At 39.0% G+C, this 20,825-nt stretch overlaps 3 protein-coding genes across 4 annotated transcripts in view; 1 reads left to right on the plus strand and 2 right to left on the minus strand.

Moving 5' to 3' along the window:
* Positions 1–274: 274 nt before the first annotated feature.
* On the minus strand, positions 275–1,366 carry LOC101167351. Of its 2 annotated transcripts, none has more exons than XM_011487984.1 (3): positions 943–1,366; positions 698–834; positions 275–525 (listed from the first exon to the last, which is right to left on the minus strand). In XM_011487984.1, exons 1-3 carry the CDS (start codon positions 1,145–1,147, stop codon positions 484–486), a joined length of 384 nt encoding a protein of 127 aa, XP_011486286.1. In that variant the 5' UTR covers positions 1,148–1,366; the 3' UTR covers positions 275–483. The 2 variants fall into 2 exon arrangements, with proteins under 2 accessions (XP_011486286.1, XP_004066923.1); XM_004066875.3 differs by having other exon boundaries at positions 275–533; positions 943–1,323.
* A 2,062-nt stretch (positions 1,367–3,428) lies between these two features.
* On the minus strand, positions 3,429–5,351 carry LOC101167603. Its single transcript, XM_004066876.4, has 7 exons — positions 5,016–5,351; positions 4,618–4,851; positions 4,396–4,533; positions 4,219–4,288; positions 4,012–4,130; positions 3,820–3,931; positions 3,429–3,716 (listed from the first exon to the last, which is right to left on the minus strand). Exons 1-7 carry the CDS (start codon positions 5,319–5,321, stop codon positions 3,523–3,525), a joined length of 1,173 nt encoding a protein of 390 aa, XP_004066924.3. The 5' UTR covers positions 5,322–5,351; the 3' UTR covers positions 3,429–3,522.
* Positions 5,352–10,979: 5,628 nt separating this feature from the next.
* The window catches only part of coro2b (coronin 2B), a 41,463-nt gene continuing 31,617 nt past the window's right edge, over positions 10,980–20,825 (plus strand). Inside the window, exon 1 of the mRNA XM_011488003.3 lies at positions 10,980–11,413. Within this exon, the coding sequence (XP_011486305.1) occupies positions 11,399–11,413 (15 nt within the window). The 5' untranslated portion in view covers positions 10,980–11,398. The remainder of the gene's footprint in view (positions 11,414–20,825) is intronic.

Genomic DNA, 20,825 nt, shown 5'->3' on the forward strand with positions numbered 1-20,825 from the left:
TACAGTAGCTCCAAGTTAGCTTTCTTGTATTTGTATTGATGAACGTCTATATTTGATGAACCAATTCTCTCTTTTTACTGTGAAAATGGAATGCCATATTTCAAAACATGGAAATCTCAGAGGCTGGAAATATTAAATGTATATATTTTTTGATTCTGAGTCAGAAACTATCCATAGGAAGTCCTCTGTTCATTTAAGCTTTACTTAGGTTTCAGGGATTTGAGCCTTTAGGTGCTGGAAGTTCTAAAATGCAAAATGCTTGAACAACAGTGCGGATATTTTAGGCAGAATTTATTTATTTATTTGTTTCATATAATAAATGATGATCTTAGAATGCTGATCATAGATAAAACACTCCTGATGACTCTCCATCCTGCTGGGCTGCTCCCATGCAGCTGTTGGAGGTTGTTCTGTGTGGTGTCCAGCCGCTTTCCCCTCTCTTGGAGGTGCTTTGCCAAGTTGTCACGGCAACCAGAGGTTTCTTCAAGCAACTTTTTCAAAGTTTTGATCTCCATCTTCTGCTTGCTGGTTACCTCACAACATATAAAAAAGAAAAAATTTAGAATACTGGGAATGCTGAGAATATAGTGTGATATTTCAATTGGAGAAATTGGGGGAACTTCAGCTTTCTGCTGGGTCAGGTGGATAGAGACAGAGAATAAAAGAACTGCATCAAGATGAATCTCTTCAACCATACCTTAATCAGGTGGACGTTTTCGTCCTGGTAGTACTGCAGCTCCATCCTTTGGATTTCAAGGTCCTCTTTCAGGAGCTTGTTCTCAGTCCTGGACTCAGTCAGCTGTTGCTGCAGAATTTCCACCTGCCTCTGCAGATCTTTCAAAAAAGAATTCATGTCAAATCCATTCACATTTTACTTTCATAAAGTTCAGCCCATTGTTGTTTTCCCGCATCAAAATAATCCAAATGCTCCAGAAATAATACCTCTTGTAGGTCCAGCTGGGCTCCTTTCAGGGATGATTAAACGTTGAGACACGTCATCAGGGCTCTCTTCACAAGGATCCCGGTAAGAGGAGGAAGAACTGGACCAACCGGATCTGTCCGTGCTGTAAACATCTTCCTCCTCCTCCAGCTGGCGTACAGGGAGCTGGTCCACCCGGGTCTCCTTCTTCGTGCCACTTTCCATCATGTTGATGTCGCAAAAAAACCTGTCAAGTTCAGCAAAGTGATGTTGACACTAACTGGTCGCTAGACGGAATGAAGATTTCCCAACGTTTGAAAGGTTTTAGAAGACGCTGTTGTCATGTTGTCAAAAGTGTTTCATGTTATCATTTAAAACCTGTCGATAAAGGTTTATTCATTTTTATGTCGATAAAGCTTCCGACGTCCTCCACGTGATGCCGATGACGTCACTTGGTTGAGGGGGGGGGGACGATTGAGTCCAACTTATTTTAACTCAAAGTTTATTTGACCGGAAGGCCATAAAAAGAAGTTCCTGTGAAGTGACAGCCATCAGTCTGAACCATCAACATAATCCAAGAATGAATATTAATCCAGATAAATACAATAATGACTCTGGAAATGACAATGACCACGCCCCTACCTGATATACACCTACCTGGCATGCCCCGCCCACTAGAGATTGGGTTTCTGGGACCTGAAGCTTTTGGATCAGTTCATTTCAATGAGCTGTTTAAAAGACTGGCTTGTTTGGCTTATTAAGAATTTTATCTGTCTGTCAGTGAAAGGCTGAGGATGGAACAGTCAGAAACTCTTTGGCTGATGTCTCTGCTCAGCTGATCTATTTGCTCCTGAATTTAGAAGATACATCTTGCGCTTCATTGGTCTCTTCCTTCTGAGTCAAAAGTCAACAGTGTTCAGGTAACATGTCTCTGTTGATATGTATTCCACCTGGATGACAGAGCTTACTTCAGCCTTGCAAGAGGTCCAATATTGAGATATTTTTCTGCAGACAAAACACTGAGACGGGAAGGAAAAGAACTGGTTCACACTTGGGACAGGGCAGCTTCAGGCAGATGACCCGCAATATTTAATATATTACTTTTGTACAGACAATAGTTTTTATTCTAAATAAGTCATTGTACTAAAGCTTCCAAACTGGGTCAAAGCATTATTTTGTTGCTACAGATGGTCGTAATGGAAGGTTGATTTTTTTTCACTGAGCTTGTTTACCTGATAAAACCCTGGTCTGTTGACTAAATGGATGTGGAATAGTTTTTGATGACTGGGCTGCACCATCAAGACACTGTTTAGTGACACTTCTGCTTCAAATGAACACATTCTTCTCAAAACTGTAGAACCATAAGGACCCAAAGCTAAACTCCACTATATGATGTAAGTTGTTGAAGTAGTTGAGAATTTCTACTAGTAACCCTTTAGTTATCAGTATTATGATGGATTCTACTTGTTGACAAAACTACTTGACATTTTTTCAGTGTTTTCTATTATTTCCTGGACATGTAGCTAATGATGGACACATTAAGCCTAAGATCTTTGAAATGACAAATAAACTTGGTTTATTTTTGTTTACTTTCTTAATCACGCATTTCTAAATGACATCTCTAAGTTAATACTATTAGAACCAAAGAAAATCCTCATTATCATTCTTTTATTTATTAATTGAAACAAACGGTAGAAAAACAAATGTAGGACAAAGATAAAGAAGATAACCCAAGTAATCCTGTTAAACGCCATTTATGACTTTAAAAAAATTGTTTTGAATATTTTTTTAATGCAAAATAGAATCATTATTTGTAACCACTTAACCTGGTGTTTATTTTTTTCATTGCAGCAATTTCAGGTTGTTCAGCTTATATGGTTTGTTTTTGTCATTCTTTCTGCAGTTGTCGAAAAAAGGAGGTAGTTTGCTGTTGACTTGTTGTTGTTGTTTTTTTCCCTGTAAGTCAAGGTTAAAAATAAAACATGAAATTATTTTAACCTTCACTCATTTTGAAAATAAAAATCAAAGTATTTAACTTTCCTTTTGGTCCCTGTGAAATAATTTTACAAGATCTAAAAATATTTAACCGTTGTAAAGGGGGGAAATGTATGTACTTATACAGTTTCACCACTAGATGGCAGCAAACTGTCATCCATGGAGTTCAGCCTGTGGCTGCAGAAATATTTGCCCACTAGAACCAGACTTTATGTATGTATTTGTTTCAAATTCTAAATGTATTTATCACCAGGAGGGGGAATGTTAGTGTCGTCACTTTGTCTTCCAACATGACAGCGATCTAAAACAAAGGGCGCTCCTGATGAAGAACTACCTTCAGAAGACCACGCTGAACGTTTTTGATTGGCCTGCACAAAGCCCTGACTTGACTCCTATTGAAAATGTGGGATGGACTCAGGGGCGAGTTAGAACATTTTGTATGGGAGGGCGAGACGGGGGCAGGAGATTTTGGAAGGGGACCAATGAGAACAGCAAAATGAATGGCCATAACAAATAAAATGATCACAAAGATGTATTTCCAACAGTTGGAACTTTTTACAGATTTTATACTTACAGTTTGAAATATTTACACATAATTATTTATAGTTCTAGTTCACAGTCTTCACAATGTATTCAGGGAGCCTCTTGAGGTGGTTGAAAAATGTCCTCAGTCTCCCTGATGGTTCTTTCAACCAGCTTGGCTCTGGCTCTGGTGGATTTTGAGGAGCGTTGTTTTTAGGTGTATAGTGCCTCCTGATCCGGCGCTTGGGGCTCCTGCCAACATGGCTGCTCTTTGAAGACTCTAACAACAAACACCTCCATCTCAGCATCTTTCAATGTGGGTAACGTGTTCATATTTTCCACAGAATTGCTGTGATTAGGAATTGCTAATCACTAAAGCTTACCTGCAAACTCCTGAGGATCTTCTTGGAGCTTTTCCTTCAATAGATCAGCTGGATTGATCTTGTCCAGGCGTTTTTCTGGAGGAAAGGAGCCCTCCACTGGTCTGTCACAAAACTGAAACCAAAAAATGTTTAAACCACCAGTAAAGTAACTATAGGAAACATTTACATCAACCATTACTGTATTCCTATTACCGTGGTAACGGTGCTTCGTTGATGTTTGCTGGTTTCAGCTGCAAAGCGGACTCGCTTGGACTTGCGTGATGCAGACTGTGGGATGAGGTCATCTCCATCCGTCTGCACCATCTTGTTTGCTAAAATTGGAAATGGAGTACAAGTCTTAGACCACTGATCAGAAATAAGACATTTCTGATGCTACAGTAAATTAGATTAGTTGGGCACCTTTTTTGCAAGTTTCTCCAGAGAACTTTCTGGAGGAAATCTTAATCTTCTCAAGTTTTTTCTGCTTTTTCTGTTTTAGAGAAAACAAAAAAAGTCCAAATGAATTACAGAGACTTGTCATGTCTGTCTGTCAGTGAAAGGCTGAGAATTGGAACAGTCAGAAACTCTCGGGTTTACCTTGATGTCTCTGCTCTGCTGATCGATTTGCTCATGCAATTTAGCAGAATCAAATCTGAGTAGAAAGGTCTCTGCTTCATGCTTCAATTGTTGAAAGTCGTTCAGGATTTTGTTGATTTCAAGCATTTCCTCCAACAACTGCAGATGTGAATGCATGGATTAGTACAGCAATAAAATCATTATTCCACCTGATCCCCCTCCATCACATCTCTTCTTCCTCACCTCTATCTTCCAGTTCTTCTCCTTCAGCTCCATGGTGGTCTCATCCAGTTTCTCTGTGAGCTCCTCCAGCTTCTCCATCTGGCTGGGCTGCTCCCTATGTTGGAGGTTGTTCTGTGTGTTGTCCAGCCGCTCTCCCGTCTCTTGGAGCTGCTTTGCCAAGTTGTCACGACAACCAGAGGTTTCTTCAAGCAACTTTTTCAAAGTTTTGATCTTCCTCTTCTGCTTGCTGGTTACCTGACAACATATAAAAAAGAAAAAAGTCAGAATACTGGGAATGCTGAGAAGATAGTGTGATGTTTCAATTGGAGAAATTGGGGGAACTTCAGCTTTCTGCTGGGTCAGGTGGATAGAATACAGAGAAAAAAGGCCTGCATCAAGATGAATCTCTTCCAGCATACCTCAATCAGGTCGACGTTTTCATCCTGGTAGTGCCACACCTCCATTCTTTGGGTTTTAAGGTCTTTTTTGAGGAGCTTGTTCTCAGTCCTGGACTCAGTCAGCTGTTGCTGCAGAATTTCCACCTGGCTCTGCAGATCTTTCAAACAAGAATTCATGTCACCTTTCATCATGGAAAGAGTCGATCTTGTCGCCAAAAAAACAGTCAAGTTCAGCTCAGTCGTGTTGGCACTAAGTGGTCGCTCGACGGAATGAAGACTTTCCAACATTTGCAAGGGTTTAGAAGACACTGTTGTCATGGTGACCATGGATCCGGAAAATAAACAACTCGAAATGTTCTTGTTATCGTTTAAAAACCTTACGATGAAGGTTCTCCGTCCTCCACGTGACGCTGATGACGTCACATGGATTTGCGGAGGAACGATTGAGTCCAACTTTTGTCTTCCAAAGTTAAGGTGTTTTGGCAGAAGATGTGTGATTTTATTAATGATGAAATTGATTCTTGTTTTGTCTTATTTTGTAAAGATGTTTTGTTGGGTCTAATATCAAAAAATGTGCAAAAGCTGCTTTTTTTAAAAATCTTTTACTAATTTTGGGTAAATTCCATGTTCATAAATGTAAATTATCTGGTAGAAAACCTTGTTTCACTGTATTCCTTTCTGAATTAAATCAGTATATCAACAGTATTTGAAATTCAGAGAAGCAAAAAGCAATCAGAACATTGTCTGTATGTGATAGTTTCAGTATTTTCTCGTAGAGTTTAGCCCCCTGGCTTTTTTCTATCCCTATTCTTGTTCTTCTGTTTGTTACAGATGTGTATTTGATATTTGCAGTTGTGTTTTTTATACCTAAAAGTACATCCTTGTAAAATGACATAATTTGCAATAAAGTTGATTTAGAAAAAAAAAAAGAGTCCAACTTTTGACGGGCTAATTTTGTACATAACATTGAATAGAAAGAAGTCTGGTCTTTACCATAAAAATCATGTTTAACCAACAAAGTCAAAGAAATCTCATTTATCCAGCAAAGCATTACTTATCCAAATTTAAAGTTGACTTAAACACCAGTTGTACTTTCTACAAGAAGAAACCAGAAACATGCTCTCATTTATTCTGGTCTTGTGAATTCACGTACAAATTATGGAAAAACATGCACAAATACATCACGGACTCTATTTTAGCTGAATTTCAACTCTATTATAAAAACATCATGTTTGGTTTTCATAATTTTGAACAGAAAGATCGTGATGCCTCCTTTTGTTTTAAAAAAATGTTGTTATTCATGCTTACATTTCATTTTAACAAAAGTAAATTTGCTATGAAAAAACAGAATTCTTCCAACTGAAACTGGAACTGCAGCAATATTTAAAATGCATTTCTGCTTCAAAAAATACAAAGCCTCAAAAACGATTAACATCATTAAATAATTTGGATTAGTGTCATAAATTAACTTTTATGTTTTCTATTTTTTTCCTCTTTTCCATTTTTATAGTTACTTATTTATTTCCTTCTGTGATTGCTTTATTTGGTTATTATTGAATACCTGTTTGTTTAAACATTTTTTATATTACCGGTACTCATAATTTGGCTCTAATGGTTAAGATTTTAAAAAGATCAAAGCAAAGTTGTTTTGTATTTAGAATTATCTTTTTTTCTTATATTGAATGTTTATAAATGTTGTATTTTTGTATTGTATTCTACAGTTAAAAAATTTAAAAATTAAAAAATAGTCCAAATTTAGACGAAACGCTGTAAAAAACATGTTAATTTGACCAGAAAAACAACAAAAAGGGAAAATTGTTCCTCTAAAGTTTACTATTATGCTTACGACAGCCTTAACTCAGCACGACAGATAACAGTAGGGACATTTTCAAAAGCAATAGCTTAATTCACCAAACATTACATCCCCTTTTCTCAGTCATAAAATAAAAACAAAAACAGTTCACAATAACAAAATAAATGGCAATCCTAGTGCATCTTGTAGTTTTTTTTTGAAATAATTTAACCCAATACATCATAAACAAACTTTCCAGCTTCTATTAACTAATCTAGGAAGGAGAGGTTACCAGCACATCACTTCCATCACACGTCTGCATTACATCTGTTCCTGACTACAACCTGGCACTAGATGTAGCCAAGTCCACTTTATCAGGAAGCTTCACTGCTCTGCCTCATCTGATGCGATATGGTTTGCTCCCTTGTGGTGTAGAACAGTGGGGAACCACTGAGGGTAAGGATGGTAGCTCTGATGGGCCAACTGCATACTGCTCCTCCTTAGCTTCTGGTGTCCCTGCAGACTTAAGTCTCTGCAGACTCGAGTGGTGTTGTCCGGTTGTCCAATAATGCAAGATATTTATCCGTTGCTTTGCTCCACATCAGTCTTTTAACAGTTTGTACTGCCCTTTCCGCCTCACTATTGGAGTGTGGAGTGTGTGATATTTTGTGTTGGTTTCTATAGTTTGGTAAAACTCCTTGAACTCTGCTGATGAACTCTGTGGACCATAATCTGGTTTTAGGATGGCAGGGATGCCATGCCTGCCAAACTGAGGTTTTAGTGCCTCAAAAGTGCGGAGGCACTTATATTTTAGTTTGTCTGCTTCAGTGCATTTAGAATAATAATTCACAAGTACAATGTAATGCTTATCCTCGTACTCAAACAGATCAACTACTTCAAAGGGTAGTTCGGGTGTTTCAGTTAGCATTAGTGGTAGTTTGGGGTATTGGTTTTGCACTTTAGAACACTTGGGGCAGTTTTCTGATCATATTTTCAATCTAGGCGCTCATGCCTGGCCAGTATAATACTTCACGTGCACGCTGCTTGCTTTTCACCATTCCCAGGTGGGACTGGTGTATGAGAGCCAAAGCATGTCTTTTTGCATGGTGGGGGGACCACACCTTTGTAGACGTTGCCATCTGTTACCACTAGTTGACTTCTTGAGTCCCAGTATGGCTGCACAGGGGTAGGTCCCTGTCGTCTGTTGTACAGCCAGCCATGCTGAATGACCTGTTGGAGAAGACTCAGTTCATGTCTGCATGTCTGCAGCTCAGTGTATTTCTCTTCACTCAAAGACAGAAAGTTGATCATGGAGACACACTCCAGACCTTCTGTCTCTGATGTGTGTCTGACAGTTGAACTCGAGACAGTGTGTCCGGCAGTTCCATATCCTTGCCTCTTCTGTATCTGACTGTGATGTCATTCCACTGAAGTTGCAAGCGCATTCTTTGGATATGCAGTGGTGTGGACAGCAGCGGCTTTTTGTAGATGTCCTTGAGTGGCTTGGGGTCATTGAATACTGTGACATGTTTCCTCAAAACATAGTGGAGAAACTTGGTGAAGGCATGGACAATGGAGAGCATTTCCTTTTCAATCTGCTCATAACGCGTCTCTGCATCTGTTATTGATCTTGATGAAAAGGCTACTCGCCGGTAGCCGAGTACCAGCACAGCACCCAGACCGGTGCTGCTGGCGTCACAGTATATTTCCACACATCGTATTTCGACACATCGAAGAATTTCAGGGGAGGGGAAAATTTCAGGGGGTTGGGTGCAAATATCCTTGAGCTTCTCAAAGGCTTGTTGCTGCGCTGGCTGCCACATGAATCCCACATCTCTTTTTGTAAGTTGCCTTAGTGGCGTGTCGGATTCACTGAAGTTCGGAACAAACTTCAACAGATAAGTCACAAATCCCAGGAATCGTCGGACACCTTCCTCGTCTGTAGGGGGCGGCATGCGCCTAACAGCTTCAGTTTTCGCTGGGTCTGGTTTTAGCCCATCAGCTGTTATTAAGTGTCCCACACAAGGCACAGCCTATTGACGAATGTGGCATTTGTTAAAGTGTAACCCTTGTGCAATCCTAGGCACTTTAACTTTGGGAGTGGGGTCATCTAGACCCACTAGACAGTGCTCTGAACCTTTTTTCTTCAATGATTTGTGATCTTCACTGGTGTCCATGGATTACATGAAATCTTTCCACCTTTATCCACCTTTGTCATGGTAGGGAGAACAGGTCAATACAAGGGTGGGGTCATCTAAGATAGCACAAGGGTTAACTTCAAGTTGTAACTCGTAGCTCGGCGCACAACCTGCTCTAGTTTTTTGTTGTGTTCTACAAGTGTTGGCGCTGCTATGAGGATGTCATCCATTACACCCGTGGCTCCACTATTGCCCTCTAGCATTTAATCCATGATGCGTTGGAATATCTCAGGAGCGCATTTGATGCCAAATGGCAGTCTCAACCACCTGAATCTCCCAAAGGGTCTGTTGAAAGTTGTTAGGAACGACGAAGGCTCGTCTAGCTCAATCTGTATAAAACCTGACTTTGCAAATAAGACCGAGAATACTTGACACTGTGTGTCCTTCTCTCTCACAATTCTCATCTGTGTTTGTGTCATTTCAAACTGTTGAGGGGTTTCTATACCTTAAGCTAGTGTCAGCCCCTCACCTTTGTCCAGAAGTCTTTCCAGGACACGTATGAAGTTTTTGTTGCCATACAGACATGAACCGATAGGGGAAATGTATGTACTTATACACGTTAACCACTAGATGGCAGCAAACTGTCATCTATAGTGGACAGCTTCTGTTGAGGTTTTTTTTATTTATTTTTTTTTATTTAAATGACTGAGACCAAATGACTGTATGATCTTTTTGTGTCTAAAGTTTTGAAGCATGAAACACATATTTAGTTTTTTTAAGGCAAAAAAAACCCAGATCACACAATGAAATTACATGATTTTCTTTTCCAAAAACATCAATACTACAAGACCAGAATAGACAGTTAGAAGCCGATTCTTCCCCCTGACTTTTAAAGGCACTCTCTTCAATCCCAAAGTATGCACAAAGACACAGGAAATGTTGTGCTAAACAGGAACAGAGACCCCCCAGATGTCCTAAAAAAATCCAGTACACTTCGATTTTGCTCTTCTTTTAGCACGAGGGGCAAGTAAAACCAGGAAAAGATGATTAATAGAGCACTGCCTATTCTACACTGTAGAATAGGATAAATATTTCACGTTTTTAATATGAGACGGTAAATTTGAACTTTTGTCTGGTTGTGGTAAATCAATTTCTGTGCTTTGAGACTCACTGTTTTAACATTGATTGAATCTTTGATTTATTCTGCCATTCCTTTTAAACGTTTTGTTTACTTCAAAGTTGACGGAACTGTTAGTTAACTGTTAGTAGGTCCACATCCACTTCCTGTTATCCCTCTATTTACACTGTCTTCCATTAGTTTACAGCACCACGCGTCCCCAACCTAACATTATGAGGTGCAAGAAAGTTGCAATGCAGCTAGTAGTTTGGAGCAATCCAGCCGTACCGTTTTGATCCAGATTCCAGCTCAGACGAGGAAAACAAAGACGTTCATGGAGTGGGGCAGGGAGACTGTGACTTGCTGTTGAAGATTCCACTTCATAGCTACAAGCTTTTTTAAACAGCATTTTTTTTGTCTGCACCTGGTTCACAACAATTGAGTACAGTTCTAATCTTAATTTTTCTTAATGTCCTCAATTAAAGACACGTTAAAAAACACCAAAAACAAACTTTTCACATGGAGTGAAAGAGATTCCAACCATGGAAGTCAAATTGTCTTTAGTTGGACGTAGGTCAGTCAGTTCTTTGCTGTCAGTGAGATCACTAATGATGATTAAAAGTTAACATAGAGTTTAAATGTTAATCATAGATTTGCTCCGTTGTCTTTAGTTTTCTTTAACCCTTGTGCTATCTTAGATGACCCCACCCTTACATTGACGTGTTCTCCCTACCATGACAAAGGTGGAAAGATTTCATGTAATCCATGGACACCAGTGAATATAAATGCATTATTGCCATCTTGCCGATGTCTGTGTCACAGCCACTATTTCATTTTGCTCCAGAAGACCTGCAGAGATCTCCAGGAACAGACTGCGACACACTCTACCCCCCCTCCCACTTTTTTCTGCAGCCTCCTCCTGTCCCAGGCAGCACTGCTCCTGCAGCCTCTCTGCTCATCAATAAGCTGCATTATCCAGTCGTCTAATCATGTAAGGAGGGACAGACAAACCCTGACTGCAACATCACTGCATGTGTGTGTGAGCAGTTGACGGGGAGGAAGAAGAGGAGGAGGAGGGAGGGGTGTATCCGTGCTGCAAGCTTTTCCCTGTTGTAGTAACCGACTGCACGCCTCCTGCCAGCCATTACTTCACTGCAGCAGCAGCAGCCTGTCCGCCCTCAGCGAGCCAGACACGCTAACCTGTCTGTTCCCTCCTCTTTTTGCTCCCTTTCTCTCCCCTTCTCTCTGCATACTCAGCAGAGCCGCCCTTCCTCTCCTCATCATCACTTTGCCACTCCTGCGGCAGTGCTCTTTGCTTGAAGGGGACACCGGCCTGCTCCTCACCCACTGATTCTGCATGACTGTCACAAAGGTAAGACCACTTCTGATCAAAGAGCAGCTGGCGTTTGGATCAGGCTGAATGATTTTAGAAGCATTTCACATGTTTTCATGGGTGAAGGTGACTTTTTGCGCGTTGGTCAAGTTCCTGCACCAGGCCAGGCTATCTGGATGTTGCTGCACGTCACCAGTCAGTTACTGTCTGGATGTGATAAGAAAAAGGTGTGCAGAAAAATTTGCGTGCAAGTTAACTATCAACTTAGAACAACAATTTGTAGGAATGAGGACGGAAAACTGTTATATGATAAAAAAAAAACAAGTGTATTGTAATGTTTGAATATTAAGTTACACAGCAAAGACTGAATTTAAAGAAAGTAAAAAGGCCCTTCTTTCAAAAAACTAGTCTTATTTACTCTCTTGCAAGAAAATCAATCTCATTAAGAAAGTTTTTAAAAAGCAAAATAATCTCAAGAAAAAATATGTAGTGACGAGATTTTTTTTTTCTTAAAATAAGAATTCTTGGTGAGACCATTAATCTTACCCCATTGGCAGATTTTATTTTTGCTAATTTAAAGGAAATCTACTAAGGGGGTAGGAATTTTAGACTTATTTCTAAGGGGCTGATTTTTGCAGTGTAAATTCCATACTAGGGACGACAGGAAAACAAAACTTGTGATAAAACCCTAGAAAAAATGATTGCAGCTTTTTACCTTTGAATTATTGACAAATGTTTCTGGCTCTGTCGTTTGGTTGATGAAGTGACAACAGTCAGGCCATTGCTGATTTTATTTGTATTTTTTTACAATTCCTGAGTGTTGCAATAGGGAAAAATTTATCTCAAAGCCATATTGCTGTGTTTTTTTCTGTTACCTTTTTTTTTTAAATATTTTTTTATATAAAAACAGGATTTGAAAGTTTCAGATTTGGTAATGAAAGAAATTCATGGATTTTTAGGTAAGGAAAAAATTGGCAAGTTAGGGCATTTTTTTTCTAGATCCTACTGGCAACTTCTATATGCTATAATCCCTCAAATCTTAAATTTAATTCCAGCAATTAAAATAAAAAAATCAATTAAGTAGATGCATAATTAAGATAGTTTTGGAAACAAAGTGCTTTGATGCATATTTGCATCAAAAGGGATTGTAGGGTTAAAGACCCATAACAATTAAATTTGTGTTTTTGGTGTGTTTAACGTATTCTTGTGGCATTTTTTGGATGATGAAGGGCATATATTAAGAAAATGAAGCTAAAAACTGTGTTTCTGAGTATTTCTATATTAAAGTCATTGTGAAGGAAAACTGCTATTTGAAAAGGCTAATACTGTTGCACAGAGAACACGCTGGAAGGGCTGTAAGCTCCCTGCTCCATTCTGATGCATCCACTTGCACACAAATAGATCTATCTTCGTCTTTGTTTTCCTTGTCTGAGGTGAAATCTGAATAAAAACTGTACGGCTGGATATCTCCAATATTGCTTTGCATTTTTGTTGCTGCAGAAATGGTACTTTGAGGGTTGTGGGGGGCTGTAACCCAGCGGGGGAGAGTATAAACCAAGGGATGATGGGAAATGAGGTAGGGCTTTCTCTACACCAACAGTCCCGCCCACAACTCAGAGGCTCATTTCTGATGAACTACTGCTGCTCTGAAGAAACTCTGTCTGACCTAGAAAACACCACACAAGTTTTTAGATTTTGTCTAAAAAAACGACACAATCATAATTAAAAAAACACTGGGAACACTTTTACAACAGATCAAAAATGATCGGAGTGGAACTTTACAGAAATGGAAAACACTTTAACAACAGTTACTTTTTTTAAATGTACAATTTTTCAACAATATCTTAGCAAATCAGGGTTGCATGTGCACCTAAGAGTGTGTTTGTTTTTGCAGTCTGAGCTCAACGTGCAGCCACCAGATAAAATCCTCTTAAACAATTAGAAGAGAGTGAGGAAGACACACACACACAGAGGAAACTGGCACACCTGCTCCCATGCAGAGAGTTCAGACTAAAATAGATGACCCACTGCAGTCGCAGGACGGACACATGCTTAATTGAGATACAACCCTTCAAATTCGCACCATAACTTCCATTAGCAGGTACATGACACACATTTAAGGACAAAGCCCATTTTTGCTCCTTTGTGAGAGATTGTGTGGGAGTTGAGAGTGCTGCTGTGTAGGTGGAGAATCACCATTATGACAACTGAAAAAGGAAAAGGTCCCCGTGTTGCCGCAGAGTTCCAACTAAATCTCACAGTAGACAAGTGCAAAATGTTAATGAATGCAGCCACAGATTTGTCTTCACTGCCGTTGAGATCCCTTTGTGAAAGCTGTAGAAATTGGATGAAAATAGTAAGCTTGGATCCAAAAGCACATCACAGAGTGAAATCTAAAAGATTAGAAATGTGGAAAAGCACGAAAAAGGGAGAGTGGAGCTCTTTGCCTGGCTCTGCATACCAACAGCAGAGGAGTCACCTTGGGAAGGATGCAGGACGTGAGCTTATCTGCTGACGAGGCCAAACAGCCCTTTTTCCCCTCAGCACACACATGGAGAACTCTAGCACATGCCCTGACGTTCTTACTAAACATCCTACATAGATCGGGGGCAAATGTCCCTTTTAACTTGTATGGCAGACATTAAAATTAGATTAGAATAAATACCCATTTATGATGTTTGCTTTGCCATCTGCTTCACTCTGACAATTTTTGCCGAAAGGGAAGAAAGCTGCTATATTTAGATGATCAATTAACAACAACTACAAATACATCTAGCTGCATGATATTAGGATAGATCAAAGCTAAAAAAAAAAAAAATCCCCTTTCATGATGTTTCTACATCATGCAATTGGAACCAAACTGTAATTTTAAGGATAAAAAGTAAGAATCTGACATTATGGATGCACACATGCATGCAAATCCTTTCAAAATATATATTGCCTGGAGTTCATTTGTCTGCTGTGCAACACCGATTCAGACTGGTTAAAAATGTAAACTGATGATAATTTGTGTAATGAGTGTTTGAGGATGTTATCTCATCCCCACAAGCAAAATGTAGTCATTTCCACACCAAAAATACTCTAAGAGCAGGCGATAAAGTCCTGTACTTACCAGTCCAGTACTGGTAAGCGTCTGGTGTTGTCTTACTTGGACCGTTTCAAAAAAGTTTTCTAAAAAAGATTTTCAGGCAATGGTTTTTGTTAATAAGTCATAAGTCTGTGCATAATTGTTATTATTTTAAAACAAAAAAATAAAAGGACCCGAAGTCCAGAAATATAAGAGCAATTGATTTTATTCTTTTTTGTTAGATTACACTTCTTTTTGAGTTCAGCTAAACAGTGCCCTGCATTTCTTCAGTATGTTTGACAAAAATACACTTTGTACACCTTCATTTCAGCAACAATTACAGAATTTTTAAGTCATGTTTATTAAAAGAGGATCATATCTGTAAAACCATTTTACAGATTATAATTGGCACTTAGTCCATTAAACTGAACTGTGTAGCCTTTTCACTGGTTGCACAATAATAATAATAATGGACTGGATTATTCATTCACTCCTCATTCATACTTGGGGAGGGTAAGCTGTGATGTAGCCACAGCTGCCCTGGGACAGAGTGACAGAGTGACAAAGGTGTGGTGGCCAGTTTGCCCCTTGGGTCGCTCTGACCATCACTGAGACATTCACACACATTCACACACCAGTAGAGCAGCACTGGGTGAAGTGTCTTCTCCAGGGACACAACAACGAACAACGGCGGATCGAACCGCAGACCCTTTGATTTTTAACTGTATTTTTTTTGTTTGTTCCATAATAATTTATGAAAGACAGAAAAATTGGTTTTGTTTGTGTTTGAATGGAAAATAGCATATGACAAGTTCAGCAAACATAATCACCTTCTGTCTGAGTTTACCTTTGTGTATGTGAGTATAAGGATGGGGGACCTGAGTTGAATCACTCTAAGCATGATGGGTAAATTGGCGGCAAACTCCCAATACAAACTATGAAGTTTTTTAGTTTGCATGGTTTGTGAGCTGTATTTGGATCTCTGACTCCGCTGTGTGTGAGTGTGTGTGAATGGAAAGCCTACAGCTTATACATACAACAAACGGCATCTATACATTACTGTAGAACCACTCAGCCTACACTTTCTTCCATCACAGGCCATTTCAGAGTCCTTAAGTACAGGAGAGTCTCAGTTCAGCGTTGATTGTTGCTCAGAGTTACTTTGTCATCAGTTTAGGTAACAGTTCATCATGAGGGAGAAACACACTGGCTTCTGTGATGAAAACGAATTTGTTTCAAAAAACTGGATTCATTCAGGCCTTGATTTCCTCTGCAGAAGCTTAGAATGAAATTGTAGTGATTAACAAAAAGTATAATGGCAGGTTAAGGATTAAAAACACGCACACATCTGTGTAATTCATAAAACAACCCCTTAAACAGTTCACTTGTTTTTGGTGAGATCCCTCACAAAAGGCGATGTGGAAGATTTAACGATGGGGAGGGAAAAAGAGACAGGCCAACAAAAGATTGAGGGGAGCAACTGGCCTCTTTAAATTGAGTTTTTTTTCTCTAAAACACAAGTAAAAATAACTTTTTCTAATGAAAATTGGAACGCGCATGTGATAAATTATTTTTGTATAAAAACAACTCTCTCTTTATATCTAAAATTTGGTCTTTACTTCCCCGCAAATACATTTCTTTTTCCAGCAAAGGCTTTTCATTAAAGTAACAGACATGAATCCAGCAATTTCAGAGGGGCATTCCAGCTGTATTGAGTGTGTTTGCAATTACATATCTGCAATTAAGAGGCAGACCCAAAGTGCTCTGATGTCAGGCACATATGTGGTTGGAAAAATGTCTGAAAGTCATTTTCTGGGTGTTTATGGAGCAACTTCTGCTGGCAAGTGTGAAGCTGTCAAGACTCCTGGGGCTTAAAACAGACCTAAATTTGCATTAATCTCTTCCCATTTACTTTGTTTTGATCATAACTTCAAATGTCCCCTTAAATGAAGGAAAAACAATGTAAAAACGCAAAAACGTTTAAATAGAAACTGCCTAAATTCCTCAGTCGTGGAACCTCTCCCACCATAAACCCTAATTGAGTAGGATTTGGGTCACTGGCTATCTGTCAAGTTTAATGTTTACTTGCACACTCTCACAAACACACTGACACACAGACTGGCTCATTAAAGTGAAGGCGAAATCCTAGCAACCCCAAAAACTGCTATTCCAGAAGCAGAGAACTTTACAAACATACGAACTCAATCCAGATCCAAAACTCTATTTTTCATAATTGCACGTAAACAGAATGACTAACACGAGGCACAGATTACATTTGAGAAAATACATGGAGTGTAAAGGAAAAGTGACAATAGCTGTGAGAAATGTATAAAAAAGTATATGTCAGGGTGAGACATTCAGATCTCATGAGCTCATGGCTGTCAGAGAGCTCCCTTCCTGCCCTCAGCGTGTCTCCATGTCTGACTATAAAAAAAAAATCCCTCTTTCCTTCCTCTGCACTGCACTTCCAAAACATTTATTTCAATGTCTTTCTGCATAAATAGTCCTTCCACTGAAAAACTCCAGATCACAGATGATATTAAAGTTATCATCCTGCTAGCATTAGATTTGAACTTTATTGTGAAAATGCGCTTCGGAGGGACTTCTGCTAGATTTCGATGCAGATGTTGGGATTAAAGAAGGGACAGAAATCATGCATATTTCCTAACTTTGTCTATAGGAAATTAAAAGGCTGGAGAGAATAAGCATTCATTTGGTTTCCCCCTCAGCTGAGATTATGCGCACATTGCTTGTGTATGTGTGCATTTGTGCCTGTGCAGTTGGGATTTGGTTATACTTCCTGTTTCGGGGATTACAGGCAAAGCTATAAATCCCTCATGAAAAAAAAGTTCCTTCTCTAAGTCGCTGCACATTTTTGAGTCCATGTATACAATCACTGGACAATTATTTCTAAAACCTTTTACATTTTTATTTAGCTTGGGTTGTTTTCATATGAGGTAAATTCTGAAAAGATACTTTTAGGATCCAGCACAGGAAGCTACACTCTTACTCCTTTTCACACTACCTAAATCTTTTATCAATAATCTGTTCGATTTTATTCTCTGTAAGTATGAAAAAATGTAGATGAAAGGTTATGTTGGTCCTTATATGTTACAGCCCAACGAGTGGCTGTTTTTTCAATGTTTTCTGTTACTATGACCCTCATAGTAATTAAAAATGGAACAAAACATTAAACCCACATGTTTCATTAGACGAATCGCCTCACATTGTAGTTTTACCTTGTTATAAAAAGTAAAATGTTAGTTTCAAAGGAGATCAGAATTTTTTTGATAGATTACATGCTATAATGCTGATGTTCCACACACCCGCAGAGGTTGAGATACACTGAAAGTATCACTGGGCTGGTGGGAGCAGAAAGACTTGTTGTTTAGGCATTCCCTTGTAGTTAATGTGCTGTTTAGAAAGAGTTAACACTCAAACTCTTTGAATATCAATGTTTCAAGAATATATTTTTCTCAAGCCTCTTCTCAAATTAAGTGTTTTAAACGACCAGGAGTCTGCTGAAAATCTAGAATGAGTGTGTTTGCAACACAATCAAATAGATGAGAAGAAAAAGATTAAAAGCAGAAGTTTATGTGGGTAGTTATAAAGGACATAAAGGTGGTTGGTTTGAAGAAGGATAAGATGGTTTTGCTGGAGCGACCAAGGTCCCTGAAAGACAACAAAGATGCATGAAATAACAGCATGTATCTGTAAAGTTAAACCTTTTTTACTTTAGACTACACACCAGAATAGGTTGGTATTACGCAAAATTTTAATGTGCGTGTAACTTACATCATTCTAACAACTTCACCAAACTTCACCATAAACTAACCACACATTTTTAAGTCATGAATAAAAATTGACACTGAAATACTGCTCTTAGATTTTGGCTGTCTGCAGGGGAAAAAAGGGCGGAATCCTGTGTGGGGCATGCAGGTGGTCTGCACAAAGTTTTAAGATCGTTACAACTCAGTGAGCCCCAAGAGCAAAGGTTTTCCTGCACACATTTTTTTCCATGGGAATGCTGCAGCTGACGGTTCATAGTGACCACATATCCAGCATTCAATAGTTAGTAAGGATTAAGTCTATGAGATACAGGCCTTTTATATGGATTTTTAATTTTTTCAACCTCCTCAAACTCTCCACGCTGTGCAGGAAGTTCGTTGGTGCTGTTCATGTGATGAGTGCACGCTCTTTGTGTGCTCCATGCTTGCAGACTGACTGTGTGTGCATCCTACGGGCACCTACGTACTGTATCTTAGCACACCCCATGCATGCAGCATTTGTGGGCGGTCAGTAAGGAGCCAGTGCCCATCCCTTACTAATGACTGGAGTGTGGTATAAGGGCACAAATGCATCATCCATAAGTCATGAGTGTGTTCAGCTTACATTATCCTCACAGATACTTCACAATATCCATGCATGACAATGGTACGTTCCATTTTTGTGTGGCCAGATGAGCCACAAGGGAACTGCAAGACACACCTGGCCTCGCTTTAAGATCCCGCTGCTCCTCTCTACGAAAAAAAACCCCACAGCGCCCATATGGGCTTGTGACTGAAGCTTAAAGGAGCAATTGCAGGGATCTTGTAGCACCTCTCTTTGTAAAGAAGTTATCAAGCAACTGCTGTCATCTTTTTAACTGTTTTATTGCAAATTGTTCATGTCTTAATTTGTATGCAGGGTTCACAAGGGAAATAATTTTATTAGAAGTTCCACAGCATTGCATTACAAATTGTTAGTCAAACCCTATCAGAAAGGACCTGACATCAACACGGTGACGCATCACTTTAACAGTCTGGTTTTTCTGGAAAAATATCAAAAAGAGCAAACATGATCAGGTCATAATTTGTAAAAATCACTTTAATAAACTTATTTAAAAACCAACAGTATTAGGGAATACCATATTTTCTGCACTATAAGGCGCACTTAAAGGCCCTAATTCTTTCAATAATCGGCAGTGCACTTTATAGTCCAGAGTGCCTTATGTGTGGATTAATTCTGGTTGTCTTGCCTAATGCGTCTTATGTTTTGCTGTGCCATTATAAGCCATAAATTGAAAAATAGAGCATTTATTGACAGTGCATCTTATAACCTGGTGCACCCTATAGTGCAGGAAATACAGTTTGTTTAAAACTGAATATGGCTTCTTTCGACATTTACAGACCCCATTAAATGATACTCTTTTGAAAAATTTGAAAAAATAATGTTCTGTATTATTTATCATTAATACCATAATGAAACATTTAGAATAACCATCACAGTACTCGATTTTTCATGAAAAATATGATGAATAGGAATTATTCCTGTAGGTTTGACAGCAGTAAAATACTGTCTTAAACAGCATTTACAATATGAACCCAGGCATTTTACATTTATGTCTTTTTGGTTTGGAAAGCCTACCGTATATTCTGTCCTGGTTATGACAGCATTAAAATTCTGAGAGAACATCCGAGAGGCATGAGACTAAGTGTTCATGGAGGATGATGATGATGCCGCCTACAGCATCTCGCTCACATTTCAACAGGCATCTGCATTTCAGTTCATGGGGTCACATTCAATACTGTGTTTCGCCTGGGGGTACTGATTGCAGAAGTCCATGTAGCACCATATCCTTCTGCTATTTTCTGTTTCTGTAGCTACCATACCTGTACATTCTTTACCCCCCACCCCCTTATTTTTTTAAATCCTTTTAGTTTGTGCTACAGCTAGATTCACTCAAGGCAGTGAGATGCATCCTGTCCATCATGCTGGGTCAAAAAGAGTCAAGCTTTTCTGACAAGATCACAGAAGAGCATAAGCCTCTTAAAAAGGTTGCAGTAGATGACAAAAGTGTCAGCTTTCACTGCTAAAGCTGGGTTTGTCTGGGTCAGTCAGCATTTTATTTGATGAGTTTTGCCAAAGCAATCGGTTTGAAAAGCAATGCTTCACTTTGTCCACATATCATTTACACACAGCAGTCGCAAATGGATAAAATATGTCAAGCAATACTTCAAGTCCGTTGAGGGTTTGAGATCTTGAAGCTTTCAAAAATGCTGCATAGGTTCTGTTTCATGGAGTAAAAAAAAAAAAGAAAATCATTTGCTCTGTCACTGTTACTTTGTCGTTTTTGAGGATCAGCTGTGGAGAGAGTGATACCAAAAACTAACTGTGAAAAAATGGCCTCAGGCGGACAGCAGGTTAAAAGATCATTTTACCCAACCTGCTTTCTTTAAGATGCTTTGTGTGAGAAGAAAAAAGAAAACAATTTTACTACAATTAAAGCATTAAAACAATTGAGGTTATCTTTACAAACTGTAGTGTGTGGGAAAGGTCACACGGAAAAGCAAAAAAAAGCAACTAAAGCCTAAAAGAAAAAAATTAATGATTCCACAAGAAGAC

Source organism: Oryzias latipes, chromosome 3, assembly GCF_002234675.1.
Source record: "Oryzias latipes chromosome 3, ASM223467v1".
NCBI lineage: Eukaryota > Metazoa > Chordata > Actinopteri > Beloniformes > Adrianichthyidae > Oryzias > Oryzias latipes.